Here is a 15,847-nt window from a genome sequence, read left to right on the forward strand (position 1 = left end):
ATTTAAATGGATATATGAAATCATTTAGATACAATTCTGTTTTTATCTATTATGTTTGATTCATAATCATAAAAATGCTATTTTTCCAAGTCACTTAGGATCTGTTCAAACCTATAGAGAATAAACCAAAATCCAATTCATTTCCTTATTACAATTTCTATAATTTATAAGAAATGAAAATACTAGAGAATTTTCCCACAATAAAAAGAGGAGAAAATTAAATTTTTTTAAATTTCTCAAAATATTAAGATTGGTCCCATAAGATATAGCAAGTATATTGTTAAGAGTCATACAGTATGAGTTTATTTCTCAAAACTTCTAAATATTTATCATAAGTCATTCTAAGTACTTAAGAAAAACCCTATCATGGAAGTCATGGAACCAGCCACCCCAAGGACCAGCTCATTTTGAGTACCTTTTACCAAAGAATTAAAAAACATTTTGCACACCAAATTAAAATATAAAACTTTACAAAAACATTCAGGCTAAGGTGACCACTTGTGCCTCTGTACTATGCATGTGGATATAATTCCATTCAGAACCACTATGAAAATTTAATTAAGCTTCTATACTACTCAAATGTTTAGTGCTTTAGTGATTAGTACTTTTCAACAAGTATGCCCCAACATGACAGAAAAGCATGTTGCTTAATGCTCAATGATTAACACTTATCAGTTAATTCTTATAAACTCACTTCCCTCTTTTAGGTCTCTTTATCAGTAAAAGTGAAAAACTTCTAATAATTTAGTTGAGGGGAAAACTTTAAACCTCAAACTTTGAAATGAAATTCATTAGTAGTATTAAATAATATACCTCAAAATACTCATAAGTTGGTTGTTGTTTACAAATTAAATATTTAAGTTGATATTCAAGCTCTTCTACATTAGAAGAAATTTGCTTAATAAAATTTCATACTTAATTCATGGAAAAGTATTTCCCAACTTCCTGAATTTGGGAAACCTGTGTCCTTATCTTTTCTCTGCTGAGTTTTCCCTATAATAGGCATATATCTATTTATTGCTATCAGGGCAAATTTTTTTTAAGTTAAAAAATAAATATGTAGGACTTGAAAAATTTAGAAATTCTCCCTCCACATAGTTTCTGACTCAGTGACACTGGCCTCCTTCCTATTATTCCTCACACAAGATACTCTTTGAAAAGAAGCCTTTCCCACTACCCCTTAATGCTAGTGTGTTCCCTCCAAGATTATTCAAAATTTATCCTATATATATGTTATTTGTACATAGTTGTTTGCATGTTGTCTTCCAAATAGATTGTAAACTCCTTGAAGGCAGGAACCATCTTTCTTTTTCCTTGCATCTCTAGCACTTAGCAGAGTGCCCGGAACCCTGTAGGCATTTAATAAGTGCTTGCTCATGACTTGAAAGACAATGGTTTCGAAAACTTTAAGGAGTACTAGCAGCAAAAAAAAGGTGCCCAACTTCCTCAAACTGTTCCAGATTTTCATTGTTTTATTTTAAATACAACACAGTATTAATGTAAGTTAAAATTATCATCTTTTTATGTGATTTTTAAAAGGATCACCATATTCTTATGTAATTATTGCATAAAACTTATCTCTGGTTTTCTAATGAAGACCTCAGGGATGAAAATACCAAGTAATAGAAACATGCTTAATAGAAAACTTAGCAGAAATTAATGTAAGGAATCTACATTAGAGTTTCATGTTAATACAAAAAAACTTGATTATAAAAGTTAGTGGTAGGTAGGAAGGAAATAAAATATAGTTTTAATCATCAGTGGTTAAATGACCAGTCATCTGACAGAAATCTCTGATGCTACCACTCTGACAACATTGTCCCATAAGCAATGAAGAAGTTCGTGGAGAATTCCAATATGAATCTTGCTGTTGTTCCTGGGTTGAATTATTTGTTTCTTTTACACATGGATAAGAGGAATTTTGTTCTCTGGCTAGTGGAACATTTGGAAGTCCATGAGGTAAATCCATACAGGATGGTGGCACAAGTTTGGAGTCAGGAGTAACTTTTTCCTTTTCAGAAATTAACAATGTCAGTGGACAATCTGAGGCAGAGTACTTTGCAAGTATCTGGATTTGTTCATGACTTAAAGCAGCTTCTTTGCATACTTGCTGGCAAAGTCCAGTTAGGTTCTGCTTTGTCTCACCCAGTGTTGATAAAATATGATCTCTTTCCTTTAGTAAACTCTCCTTCTCCTTTTGCTGTAAAGAAAAAAAATCCATTGTATTTTCTGGCTTAGTGACATAGAAATCAATACTTATCAGAAACATTCACACAGCGCTGTCTCATTTAAACAATGAGTAATGACCCTAAATCTTAGTTACTCCTTTGAACCACAAAAACTTTGAAAATGTTTTTGACAGAATTTGTTATAAAAGGTACTGTATTCTTTTCTGATCTCATGTATTTTCTTAATGACTCAGGATTAACTGAACAGGGTAGAGATGTTTACTATTATATTAAATTAACCAGACTGCTATAATTTGAGCTGTCAACTCCGTGCGGTTTTATATGTCCTTCTTTGCTTGTCAATGTTTTGTTGCTCTCTTCTAAACTGTTGTGGACTAGAAAAATCAAATATATACTGTTCTAACAAGTTGGTTAAAATAAGAATAGTCATCTAGGAGAGAATTCAAGAGATTTCTCCAGTGGTCTTTAAAGACTTATCTGGACTACTAAAAATATTTTATTGGGTATGTAATGTGTTTATGCTTATTCTTGTGTTGTTGGGGGTACTCTTGAGATGAAGTTGCTAAATAAGTAAATACTAGATCAATTACTTTATGTAAAGATGAAAGAATTATCTGTGTTAAAACATATTTTTTCTTTAAGTTTTTATTGATGTCTTCTGTTTCTGATATCATAATTATTCTAAGTACATGTCTTTCCTCTTTCCTTCCAAAGAGCCATTCCATAACAAACATTCATTTGAAAGAGGAAAATCCACTGGAAAAGTCCAAAAACATATGCAATGTTTCAATACCTATGGACCTCCTATTCTCACAAAGGGGTGGGTTGGAAGTATCTTCTCATATTTCTTCATTTCAGTCCTGCTTGATCTTTATAATTTTGTTCCATTCACTTGATTTTTTTGGTGTGTCATTGTTCTTTCCATTTATACAGTAATTACTGCATATATCTTATTCTTGGTTCTACTTATTTCAGTCTGCATCATTGAATTATATATAGATAGTTCATTATCATTACAGATCTTTCCATACTTCCCTGTATTCCTCACACACATCATTTCTTAAAGCATAGTAAAATTCCATTACATTATGAACATTAGTTATTTACCAAATGTTGGGTATCTACTTTGTTTCTAATCCTTTGCTATCACAAAAAGTGAAGAATGCTATGAATATTTTGATGTTTATGGAAGATTTCTACTTATGCACAGTTTTCTTAGGTTGAATATTAACTTTTCTAAAATAGAAATAGTAAAGGATAGCCTATAATTTTTAATGAATATTCTCTGCATAAAACTATTCCTGCAAGTACTATGAAAATCTGGTTTAAATCAAATTTTAAATTATTTAAAATACAAACTAGTTTTTTTAATGTGAACAGATTCTTCCTAACTTAATTTTAAAAGTTTATAAGTAAAGGTTTTTTTTCTTGATTGAGAAGCACAGCACATTTGTATTGAACTGTATGCTTCTCTGGGTGGGTCTGTGCTTGAGCTGTGGGAGAATGTGGGGCAGGCCTGACAAGTTCTGAAGGCACTGTTTCTGGACTCCAATGGCTGTTCCCTGTAAAGTGGAGCCTGAGAGAATGAAGGACTGACCACTGCAACTGCTGCTACAACACTGCAAGCTGCAAAGGCATCCCTGAGCTAGTGGTCAAGAGATGGTGACTGGCTGCAGGGAGGAGGTAAAAGAGGTCCCCACCAGGAAAGGGCCAGAGATTCCCTAAAGGTAAGTCCTTCCCAGAAAAGTAGGCATAGCACAATGTGGTTTGAATAAACATGACCCATCCCATCTCCATCTTGAAAAAATATGGTCAGTATGGCAGAGTATAGTGACTTGCATGATATTAGGGCATCAAGTCTGAATCTGAAGGACCCAATATTCACATAGACAGACCTTTTTGTGCCGTTAGATGATGTGGAAGCTACATCAATAATGGCCAAAGGCTAGCAGGAGTCTCCATCAAGGGAAGCCCAGCTTGACCACTAGCCTCCTGGGCTAATCAAGTCCTAGGGAAAGATTTGTAGCCTCTCAGTAATAAACAAGCCTACCCAGTGTTGCAGGAGGAGGGAGAAATACTGGTAGACAGTAATCCTTTCATTCCAGTCAAATTGGCCTCCTGTTTTCCAAATATGAGATTCCATCTGTGTCTTTTCCTGTAATGCATATCTTCCTCATCTCTTCCTTATAAAATCCCCACTTTCCTTCAAATGACAGTTCAGATGCCAGTTACTACAGGAGGACTTTCTTGAGCTGAAATTACTGTTCTCTCCCCCTGGAAATTCTTTGTTTTCATGTCATATAAATATATAGTATATGTAAATTACTATACATTTATTTATAAATATGTATATTGTATCCTCTAACTCCCAATTCTATCCAGCTCTAACCATCAAATTTCAACTCCCAGTAAAATGTAAGCTCTTTAAAAGCAAGAACAGTATACACCTTATCTCTGTATACAAGCAACTATCAGTGTTTTCAATGCTTAATATTTTTGGAGTATTAATATTGTCAATATTTCTCTCCATTCTACTAGTATCTTCCATTTCTTTAGGTAACTAAAATAACTTGGATTTGAAAATGTTATGGATATATCATTATCGCTTTCCAGTGATTCCCACACTGTTCACTCCTCCCCCCCCCCCACTCCCCAACAGAATCTGCCAGCAAATCTTTGACTATATTTGGGTATTCAGAACAATAGTCCACCATTCAGTCCTCTGACAAGAGGCAGAAGCCACCCTTTATCCTTCATCAGTCCTCTCAAGTCACAATTTGTCAATGTATGATGAGGACTCTAAGGTGATCTTGGATGTTTTTTTGTTTTTGTTTTTTTGAACCTGGATTCAAACCAGGACAGCTAGATAGAGACTAGGCATGGAGTTAGGAAAACCTGAATTCAAATCCAGCCTCAGACACTTTTTAGTTGTGTGAACATGGGGCAAGTCACTTAACCTCTCTTTGCCTCAATTTCCTCTGTGAAATAAGGATAATAACAACATTTAACCTTCCCAAGGTTGTTATGAGAATCAAATGTGATAACAGAGATTATAATTGCTGTGTCTGTCTCACCTAGGCTGGTAGTTGGGGGTCACTCATAGGCCAGATCTCATTATTAACTGGCACATAAGCTTTTACCTGCTTCATTTCCAAACTGGACCAGTTTACCCCTCCTTAGGAAACTTGGTGGCCCTCCAAATCCCAGGGCTCATTATCTTCATGCAAGAGTTACTGCAAGTTGAGCTTAGCCTGCTACAGTTCAGAACTTCCAAGCTCAAAAGATTTGCCAGATTCAGCTTCCCTGACAGTAGGGATTATAGGCATGTACCACCATATTGGGCACTGAGATTAATTTATGAGGTAATATCTCAATGTTTTAAAGTACTGTTTTATATCCAATATGAATTTCCATGTATTCTTGGTCTAGTCCAAACACCTTTTTACCAACTTTGCTTTCCTGAGTGTAATTCTACACAGCACACTAGAACTAAGAATTTAGAATATGAATCTGATGGTTCCACTGTTGCTGCTGCTGAAAAATAGACTGCTATCGACACTGTCCTGGATATTTTGCATTTTAAATGTCTCTGTGATTCACCCATAAGTTTCATCCACTAGAGCTCTTGAGATCATAGTCCTCACTTCCATCTTTTTTCTCTGTTTTAAATGAAGTTGATCCTAATCGTCAGACATCTTTACTTGTAGTGTCTCCAAAATGAGCATATATTTTAATACGACATCACCCTGGGTTTCCAACATTCTCCATTTGGAAAGAAGATCAAACATTTGCTAACTATGGTGATTTCTGGGCTCTTTGGTATCTTTATTGTAATGACTGATTACATAGGTTAAATTTTTAGAGGAAATTATAATAATTATTATATTTATATAATAATGTCAACATATTTGTCTTTTTCCACTCCCCAATTTTCAGCATCAATAGTTCCTTTGAAAAGGTGACATTTGGATAGCACCTGCATTGTCTCTCATATGAGGAAACAAGGCAGACCACTTGGGTCCATATACCTAGATCATCAAAACCCTGAAGTTCAAATCAAACCAAATAATGATGAAGAAATTCAATTAGAAATAAACTATATTAACTTTCCCCAGAAACTGCACAAGAGCTAAGAAAAGTCCTGGGAAAATGGGGAAAGGGGACTTCCAGGGCAGGTTAGCTTCCCAGAATGTCCAGAGATGGGCAAGGACACATAAACTGTAAGACCAAGAAAGTCATAGTTGAGGATAACACTGAGAAAGCCCCAGAGTAGGCCCCTTGAAAGTACCAGGGAGAAGAAGCAAATATGCAGCAACAGCTCTGGTACTACCACACTCAGACACAGTGAATACCACAAGTGCAGGGGCTCTGAGATAGCCACCACTCTATCCTGAGACACCAGAGACAGATATGAAGATCTATCATTCTGAATCTTAAAGATCCACAGGTATCTAACCCCAGGAGGTGGAGGTCAGTGCAAGAAAAGAAGGGAGTCAGGGTGAGATGAATCAAGGTCAACCACTCTACCCAAGAGTGGAGCAGGGTGAAGAGCCCGATCCTAGTACAAAACTCCAATTCTGGAATTAAAGCTAAAGAGATGAATTTTTTTAAAAGCCCATTGGTATAAAAAAAATAAACTTAAAGAAAGCCAAAAAAAGAAAAAAAAAAGAAAAAGGAGCAAGAAACATCATAACACTTGCCAACAGAAGCACAAAGTGGGTAAAATTCAATTTTCCACAAGGACCGAAGAAATGAAGCTTGAGGAAACAGGAATGGAAGTGATCTGAAATAAAAGCACTAAAGGGAAAAGTTGGAAAGAGAACATAGAGCTTAGAAAAATAAGTGGTAAGCTTTACCCCAAAAATGGACTCCTGAAAAGATCAAACAGAAAGAAATTATTCCAGCAGATAATAATGTAGAACAAAATCAAAAGACTGAAAAAAAAAGACGATTTTTAAGATAATACTTAAAAAACAACCACTTAGGGGAAAATGGTTAAGAGATCATTTGAGTCACTGGTGTTCTTGAAAAAAATTACTGGACACGATGCCTCAAGAAATCACCCACGAAAACTTGTCTAGACCTATTAAAACTAGATGGCAAACTAAATTAAAAGATATACCAATCACTCCCTAAAAGGAACTTCAAAACAAAAAATTCTGGGAATGTCATAGCCATAATCCAAAGTTCCTATGAGCCCAACAGACTATCTGAAGAGGGATAACCCAGACCATGTCAAAAAACAAATCAAGTTAAGGTTTCTGTATTTTTATCCAAGTACCTGCAAATAGGAAACCAGTATAAGAGGCCCACAACAGTCTGTGACCACCTTTTCTTTCATCTCAGCTTTCCTTAACCCTCCAAACTTGAAGATTACCAAAGAAGAGATTGTGATAGGGGGAAGGGGATATATGTTGGAACTGGGTAAAGATCTCCCCTGGGTCCCACCTTCCCATCAATGCCACTTTTGAAAAAACTAGGCATGGTGTCTACCATCTCTCCCCACCCCTTCCCCAAGTCCTTCTTGTAAAGATTTGGGGAGGATGATCAAGGTAGATAGGGGAAGGGTAGAAGGCAAGTGATTCTGGAAACCAACAAACCCATGTGGCCCTATGCATTCAATCCTACAACTTCCTGAACTTTTCCCTAATATTGCATCCTCAAATCACTCCTTCACGCTCTAGAATCTTCAGCCTCTACCTATCAACTGGTTCTTACTGACTTTAAACTACCTCTCTCCCATCCTTAAAAAACTTTCCCTGAATCCTACCATCCCCTCAGTTTTCTTCTTATACCATTCCTTTCTTTTTCAGTCAAAATCCTTGAAAAAGCTGCACTGACTTCATTTTCATTCACTTTTTAGTGCCTTACAATCTGACTTCCTACCTTAGCCCTTGTTAGAAACTACCCTTTCCAAAGTTAGCAGTGATCTCTTTGTTACCAAGTCTGATAGTTTTTTTCTTAGTCCTAACTCTTCTTGACCTATTTGTTATATTTGACACTGTTGAGCACCTCTCACCCCTTCTTCCTGAATACTCTCTCTTCTTTTTCTCCTCTTTCCACAACACTATTCTTTCCTGGTTTGCCTTCTCCCTGTCTGACCACCATTCCTTTCCTAGCTCATTCTCCATATCATAACCTCTAACTGTGGCTACTTCTCAATGTTCTGTCCTAGGCTCTCTTTTCTCTATTCCCTCTTTACCCCATTTTAATAATCTCACCAATTCCCACGGGTTTAACTATTGCCTATACGAATCACTCAAAATTCTTCCTAGCCTCAGTCTTTTCCTTAAGTTCTAATCCTATATTATCATTTGTCTAATTCTAATTGAATGTCCCAGAGATATCTTAAACTAAACATGTCCAGCACTGAACTTGTTATTTTTCCTCCAGTCTCCCCTCTTCTAAATTTTCTTTTCCAGGCTAAGGCAATATCATTCTTCCAGTCTCCCAGGTTCATTATCTCAGCATTATCCTTGAATAAGCAATAGTTTCATTCTTTGTTCTGGAATTCCAAACACCTAGAAGAGTGCCTGGCACATAGTTGGTGACTGGTTGATTATCTGATTATATCTCCAGTGACTATAGGGGGAAGAACTAAGAATAACAGATAAAGGTAGGAGAAATGAAAAATAAGCTTAATGTTAGGAAAATTTTCTACAAAAAATTAGTTATTCAAAAAGTGGAATTGGATTCCTTCATTAGAGGTGTAGGGGCAAATCTTAGATGTCCCCTTCTTGAGTTTAGGGTAGAAGATTTTTATAAAGGCATAGATTAGATCACATTGATCTTTTAGAACCCTCAAATTCAGATTCTATGATTCTTCTAATCTCATTCTTTGATATATACCTAGACTAGCTGCTTCTATTACTATAAATCTGACTTAATTGTTAGTGGTAGGAACTGGCATACTAAGTTGGATTGATGGTATCCTTAGGTCCTCAAAATTAAAGCAAATAGGTTATTCTCAAAGCTAATGGTGACATCAGTGTTATGAACAGAGGGGGATTAAGGTCCTATAATTTAATAATTCAGAGAAGGACAGTTATTTAGCTAAGATATGGGGAGCAGAGGTTTGCTTCCCACAACAGCCTGGCAAAGCTTCACTGAAAGTGTTAGAATTCTAAGATAGACTTAGTGCCTTAGTAACAGCTCCAAGATATTCATTGGCTTAGAGGTAACTAGGAAATAGGTCTTGACTTGTTCTAAAGGGGCAAACTGCTTTTTGAACCTACAGAAAATGGCTGACCATTTCTATACATCACATCAGACAAAAGAAGTCAATAAATATTTCTTAAATGTCTAATCCATGTCAGGCATGATGCTAAATGCTAATACTGTAGCAATGAATTCTGAAAATATAATAATAAACACAAAAAATTTTAATTCACCTACAAATAACAAACACAATAAATGCATGGGACCATAGATTTATGAAAAGATCATACATAAACTGCAATGACTCCAACTTCCTCATTTTAGAGATTAGAAAACTGAAGCATAAAGAGGCTAAATGAACTTGTTCAAAGCTCCAGAGATAATAAATGTCTGAGGCAATATTTGAACTAGGCCTTCTTGTCTTCAAGTTCAGGAGCCTATCCACTGCTCAAACGACAAATGAGTAAAGAGTTAAGAAAATTATATTACCTATCTCTCTTTTGAAGTCTCACTTGGAAGAGGCAATTTAAAGAGAAATTACTCTAAAATAAAACTGGGCATAAGAATGAAGAAAAATGAATGAAAAAGCATTTACTATGTGCCAAGAAGAGACAGAAAGAGACATCAAGAGAAAAGATATAATCCTTCTTAAAGAACTTGATGTGATCAGCATGATATGGCAGGGGAATAGAAAAATTAAACTAATATGCTAAATTAACAAAATCACTGTAGACATTAATACTAGAGGCAAATTCTGATCTAGTAAAGGTGGCAACATGATTTTTTTCACCATGACTCCTAAAGAAGAATATCTAAACAAAAAGAGAAGTAATGTAGCCAAAGAAAAATGCTAAGGATGCTTCACCTATGCCCACGATGTCATACTCAACTATAGATTCCATCAGCAAAAAAGCCTGATTTATGTACTAGCACTGTGTTAAATAATTTAGCAAAATTCCAATGGCTTTTTAAAAAAAAGTTTTCTAGTAAGTAAATCATTAAATCTTTTATATAATCTATATACAAATTAGAAAGTCCTACTATTACTGAATAAGAAAATTAACAATTAAGAACTATTGATTTTTAATATAAATGATACAATCATCTTTATCCTTACTAAAGTATTACCTCTACCCAATAATAAAAAGCCTATACTATTATCTCTTCCAACTATATAAAAATTATCTAGTATATCCATTCTGTACCCACACTATTGTAAAGAATTATTTAATGAATTCTATAGTGGGCAGAGTGCTGAACTTAAAAGTCAGGAAGAACTCCAAGCACTGAGAATTAATTCTCATTAACTACTTATAATCTCTAAACCTGGTGGGTTTTTTTTTAAGAGGGTGTGGCCTAAATGATCTTTAAGGATCCTAACCACTCTAAATCTATCACCCCATGTATTACCTATTCCTCCGTATTTCAAGTTAATCAGAGAAGGCAAGCATTATTTAAAAATTAGCCATTTTTTAGTGTTTCCTCTAATTTTGATGCAAAATAACTAGTTACCAGTAGAAACAGTTAAGTGGAATTCAACTGAACCATTTACTATATTACTGATTTGTTTATGTCCTAATATTTTACAAATCAATTCTCAGAGGCTAAAATAAACTAAATATGAGTTTATCATACCACCTCAGGATATAGTACCTTCTATTACCTCTGGGAATATAAATTGCTCTGATTGGCATATAGAGCTTTTAATAACCTGCCCCCCATTTGCCTACCTTTCCTGTTTTCTTCCATCTTACACTTTTGATCCAAAATCTTTTCAAAATATGTACTAAATTTTACTTTAGAGCTATGGACCTGGAGAACAGAAAATCTTAGTTCAAATTCAGTCTCAGCTCCTTCCTAGCTGTGTGACACTAGGCACAGTATGCCTCAATTTCTTTAACTGTAAAATGAGATAATAACAACCCATATTTTTGAGTTGTTGTGCGGACCAAATGAAGTAATATTTGTAGAACACTTAACACAGTATCTGGCACATAGTAGAATTTAAATAAATGCTTGTTCCCTTCCCCCTCCTTTTTAAAAAAAGTCAGAAGACTAAATTGGGTTATTTAATTCTGGTTTTGGAATTAAGATAGCAACCCCCCCAAAAAAAAAAATCTGAGTGAGTTTAAAATAAAAAATAATCTTTACTTACCAACTTCTCAATTTCTAACTCAAGATTCTGTATGCAGTCAAGTTTTCTTTTTCGACAACGCTGTGCAGCGATTCTGTTTTTGCTTCGTCTTCGAATGTCATGTATACAATCCAGCTGTTCTGGCGTCAACTTATGCATTTTCAGCAAGGATTGAAAATCATTTCGAGAAAGAGAAATGATTCTTTGTGCGTTGAATGGAAGTTTAACCTAAACCAAATAGAATTAACAGAGCTGTTACTTTAAAAAAGTAGAACATACTCGAAATTAAATTAGATATTAGAAATAAAAATTCAGATTTTTCAAAAACAATCGTCATTTAGTTCAATAATATAATATTGAATAATGGATCCAATTTCTATATTCATTCCAATAAAAAAAACAAGAATTTCAATCAAAGTTCTAATTTACTTTACAGGAGATTTCATATATTTCATATATTAAGACCAAGTTGATGGTTTATTTGTTTGAACCATTTGTATTCCTCTTTATAAAATAATTGTCCCAAGGATGGTTCAATGGGTAGGGGACAGAGGGGAAGAAATCCTCCTTCATTTAATCCACAAATGAAAGTGATATGGGTGGAGTCATGATGACAGAGTAATAGGAAAAAATGTAGCCTCATTCCTCCACCAAACTTCATTCACAAAGATCTAGAAAATGCACAAGAACAAATTCTGACTGAGAAATTCAAGATAAAGTCACAGTGAGTCACTTTCCAGTCCAGAGTAGCTTATGAAACAGACAGGTTGGCTAATACCAGAGACAAGGTCTAATCAGAATTGTACCAAAGAGGAACATTCTAGGGCTCAGGGACTGAAAGACAGCTATGACCAAATAGGATGGATGGAGTGGCAAGGAAGGGATTCTACATTACAGGGCTAATGCTAGTCAGCCTTAACTAGGTACTAAGCAACTAAATTACACACAAAGTCACAGACTGAAAACTGGGTCAAAAACTTGCAGAGCTCAGAGAAGAGCAGTGAGCAGGCTCTGCCATGTACCACATTACTCTGGGAGGAATAAAAACTTACAAGTCCCAAATCTTATCTGTGAAAGCAGCATGAGGACATAAACACAGGGCAGATATAACTCCTTACACCCTCACACAGACACACAGAAGTTCACAAAGGCCAGCACTAACATAAATCAACATCTGTCTTCTTGGTCTCTATTATTATAGAGTATAAAAATTGTATCCATTGTTAAATATTAGTTTCATAATTGAACTAAATTGAGATTATTTTTGAAAAATCTGAATTTTTATTTCTACTATCAAGGTCAAGAAGTAAGCTGGAAGAATGAGCAAATAAAAAAAGAATTTCACCATAAAGAGCTATTATCAGGACAAGGAAGAAAAACAAATCCAGAAGAGAATGTTACAAGAAAAAGCCTCAAAGAAAAATGCACTACAGCCACAAGTCCATCTAGAATCCATGGAAGAGTTAAAGCAAGAGGTTTTTGTTGTTGTTTAAAGAGCTAGAAAATTATTTTAAAAATAAAATGAGAGCTATGGAAGGTATGAAAAAATTATTAACTACTTCATCCAAGAAAATAAAGCTCTGAAAATCCAAAGTGATCAAAGAGAAGCTAATGACTCAGGGCAACATTGAGATATATGAAAACAAAGTTTAAAGAAAAAAGGAAAGGAAAATGTACATCATCTCAAAGCAAAAACAACCGATTTGTAACACAAAAGAGCAAGATTTAAGAATCTTAGGACTATCTGGAAGTCATGATGAAAAATGACCACCTAAATAACATTTCAAAGGAAACTGCCCAAAGCTTTTAGAATCAGAAAGCAAAGTAGGAATTGAAAGAACCTATTGGACAACTCTTTTTTTTTTTTAAATTTAAACCCTTACTTTCCATCTTAGAATCAATACTAGGTATTGGTTCTAAGGCAGAAGAGCAGACAACTCCTTTTTTAAAAAAAAACCAAAATGAAAATTCCCAGGAATCGTTTAACCAAAACACAAAGCCCCTTTATCAAAAAGGGGCAAAAATGCAAATAGCCAGAAAAAAAAAACATAGAAGAATGCAAATTTAGTTATCACCATAAAGGAGAATGTTAAGAAATTATATTTTAGGAAGAAAAAGATTTGCTTACACAAATAATAATTTACCCAAGGAAAAGAGTATAATTCTATAGGAGAAAAAAGATTTACAGACCTTTGATGAAATAGAGAACTTCCAAGCATTCTTGATGAAAAGAACAGAGCTAAATAGAACACTAAATGTACAAACAGGAGTCAAGAGAAGCATAAAAAGACAAAATGGATAAGATAAGAAAACACAAAGAATTAAAGCAAGGTTAAATTGTTTGAAGTCAACCCTCAAAACTCTAACTTCATTGGGTTGTAGAGGGAGCCAAATTTGGCAAAGAATGATTCTGTTTTGTTTTGATAATCAAAATTGGAAAGGGTAGAAAAAAGGAATACACTGAGAGAAGGAAGGAAAGTTGAGAAAATTGTCAAACATAAATAGAGTGTACAAGTAGAAGTTTATCCAAGGAGAAGAGAGTAAGGGGGGAGAGCAAGTGACATTTGACCTTCGCTCTCATCTGAATTAGTCAAAGAAGGGGGAGAATATATATGCATGCATACATAATTGGACTCATAAATACATTTCATTCAATAGAGAAACAGATGGGAATGGAATTAATGGAAAGAAGATTAGATTGAGGGAGGAATTAGTAAAAAACAAAACAAATTCTTAAAGAAGGGAAGTGGAGGAAAAAGTAAAAAAGAATAGGATAGAGGGGAATAACAACAATTATCAGTCATAACTGTGAATGGGAATGAGATTAAATTATCTTTAAAATGGAAGAAAAAGGCAGACTGGATTGGAAAATAGAATCCAACAACACATTCTTCACAAAAAAACACAACTGAATTAAAAAGATATAGTTAAAATAAGAAGCTGAAACAGTTGATAAACATTTATTATAAACCCATATAATGTGCTAAGTGCTAGGTATATAAAGAAACACAAAAGACACAAAACGCAAAAACTCTACCCTTGAAAAGCTCACAATTTAATGGAGAAAACATGCTAACCACTCTGGATAAACAATATATAATCAACAGAGGGGAAGCACTAAAATTAAGAGGGACTGGGAAAGGTTTTCTGTAGAATGTGGAATTTTAGATGTGATTTGAAAGAAGTCAGGAGACAGAGATGGGAAGGAAGAATATCTAAAGTATCAGGGAAAGACAATGAAAATATCCAACCAAGAGATGGGAGTGTCTTGTTTGAGCAACAGATCAGCAGACACAAACAGTATTAAGGGTAGGAAGTCTAAGGGGGAGTTAAGTGATACTGGGTCTAGGAAAACAAGCAAGTTTAGGAAGCACACAAGTTATACAAGACTTTGAACACAAGTCATTTCATCCAGGAGTTGAGAGGTAACCACTAGGGTTTGAATAAGTGGATGATGTGGTCCTGCCTGTGTTTTAGGAAAAATAATTTTGAGAGCAGGGTAGAGAATGGACAGGAGTGGGGAAGAGAACTCATCAAGCAGACTCATCAGAAGGCTACTTACTATAATAGTCAAGGCATAAAGTACCAAGGGCCTGCACACCAGTGGTATCAATGTCAAAGGAGAGAAAAGAGTATAGTTAACAAAGATCAAACCAAAAGGTTTTCACAACAGTTTGATATGGGAGTGGGGGAAGAGACTACTACTAGGTAGTGAGCCAAGGTGACTGGGAAGAACATGGTACCTTTGACAATAACAGAAGTTTCAAAGGGAGAGGATATTAGTAGAAAAGTTCAGGTCTGGACACATTGGACTTAAGATGTCTATAAGAAATTCAAATTGGGATGTCTAATATAGACACTTGGAAATATAAGACTAGAGGTCAACTGAAAGATTGGGGATAAACAAAAAGTTTGGAGAATTATCAGCATAGAAATGATAACTGAATCCATGAGGACCCTAAAGAGATCACCAAGAAAATAGTATATTGGGAAGAAAAAGAACTGAGGACAGAAGCCTATGAGATATCCCCAGCAAACAGGCATGTCCTAGATGACCATCTAGCAAAGGAGACTGAGCAGAAGGAGCCAGATAAGTAGGAGAATAAGAAGAGAGTTGTATCATAAAAATCTAAAAAGAAGAGAACAAGGTAAAGAGTGGTAACTAACTATCAAAGACCACAGCAGAGTCAAAAAGAATGAAGAAATAGGAAAGACCATTAGATTTGGCAGTTAAGAGAGCACCAGTGGGCTGAGGGAAAACAGGTACTTGATTGCTTTGGAGGTAGAACTGTAAACTGATCGAGTCATTTTGAAAGGTAATTTGGAATTATCCACAAAAAGCCCTGGAGTTCCACCAATAGCTCTG

The 15,847-nt window shown here is 35.0% G+C and overlaps 1 protein-coding gene across 1 annotated transcript in view; it reads right to left on the minus strand.

Moving 5' to 3' along the window:
- Positions 1-1,389: 1,389 nt before the first annotated feature.
- The window catches only part of BACH1 (BTB domain and CNC homolog 1), a 33,164-nt gene continuing 18,706 nt past the window's right edge, over positions 1,390-15,847 (minus strand). Inside the window, exons 3-4 of the mRNA XM_044670301.1 lie at positions 11,503-11,709; positions 1,390-2,200 (exon numbers count right to left, since the gene is read on the minus strand). Coding sequence (XP_044526236.1) covers positions 1,751-2,200; positions 11,503-11,709 — 657 coding nt within the window. The 3' untranslated portion in view covers positions 1,390-1,750. The remainder of the gene's footprint in view (positions 2,201-11,502; positions 11,710-15,847) is intronic.

This window comes from Gracilinanus agilis, chromosome 3 (assembly GCF_016433145.1).
Source record: "Gracilinanus agilis isolate LMUSP501 chromosome 3, AgileGrace, whole genome shotgun sequence".
NCBI classification, from domain to species: domain Eukaryota; kingdom Metazoa; phylum Chordata; class Mammalia; order Didelphimorphia; family Didelphidae; genus Gracilinanus; species Gracilinanus agilis.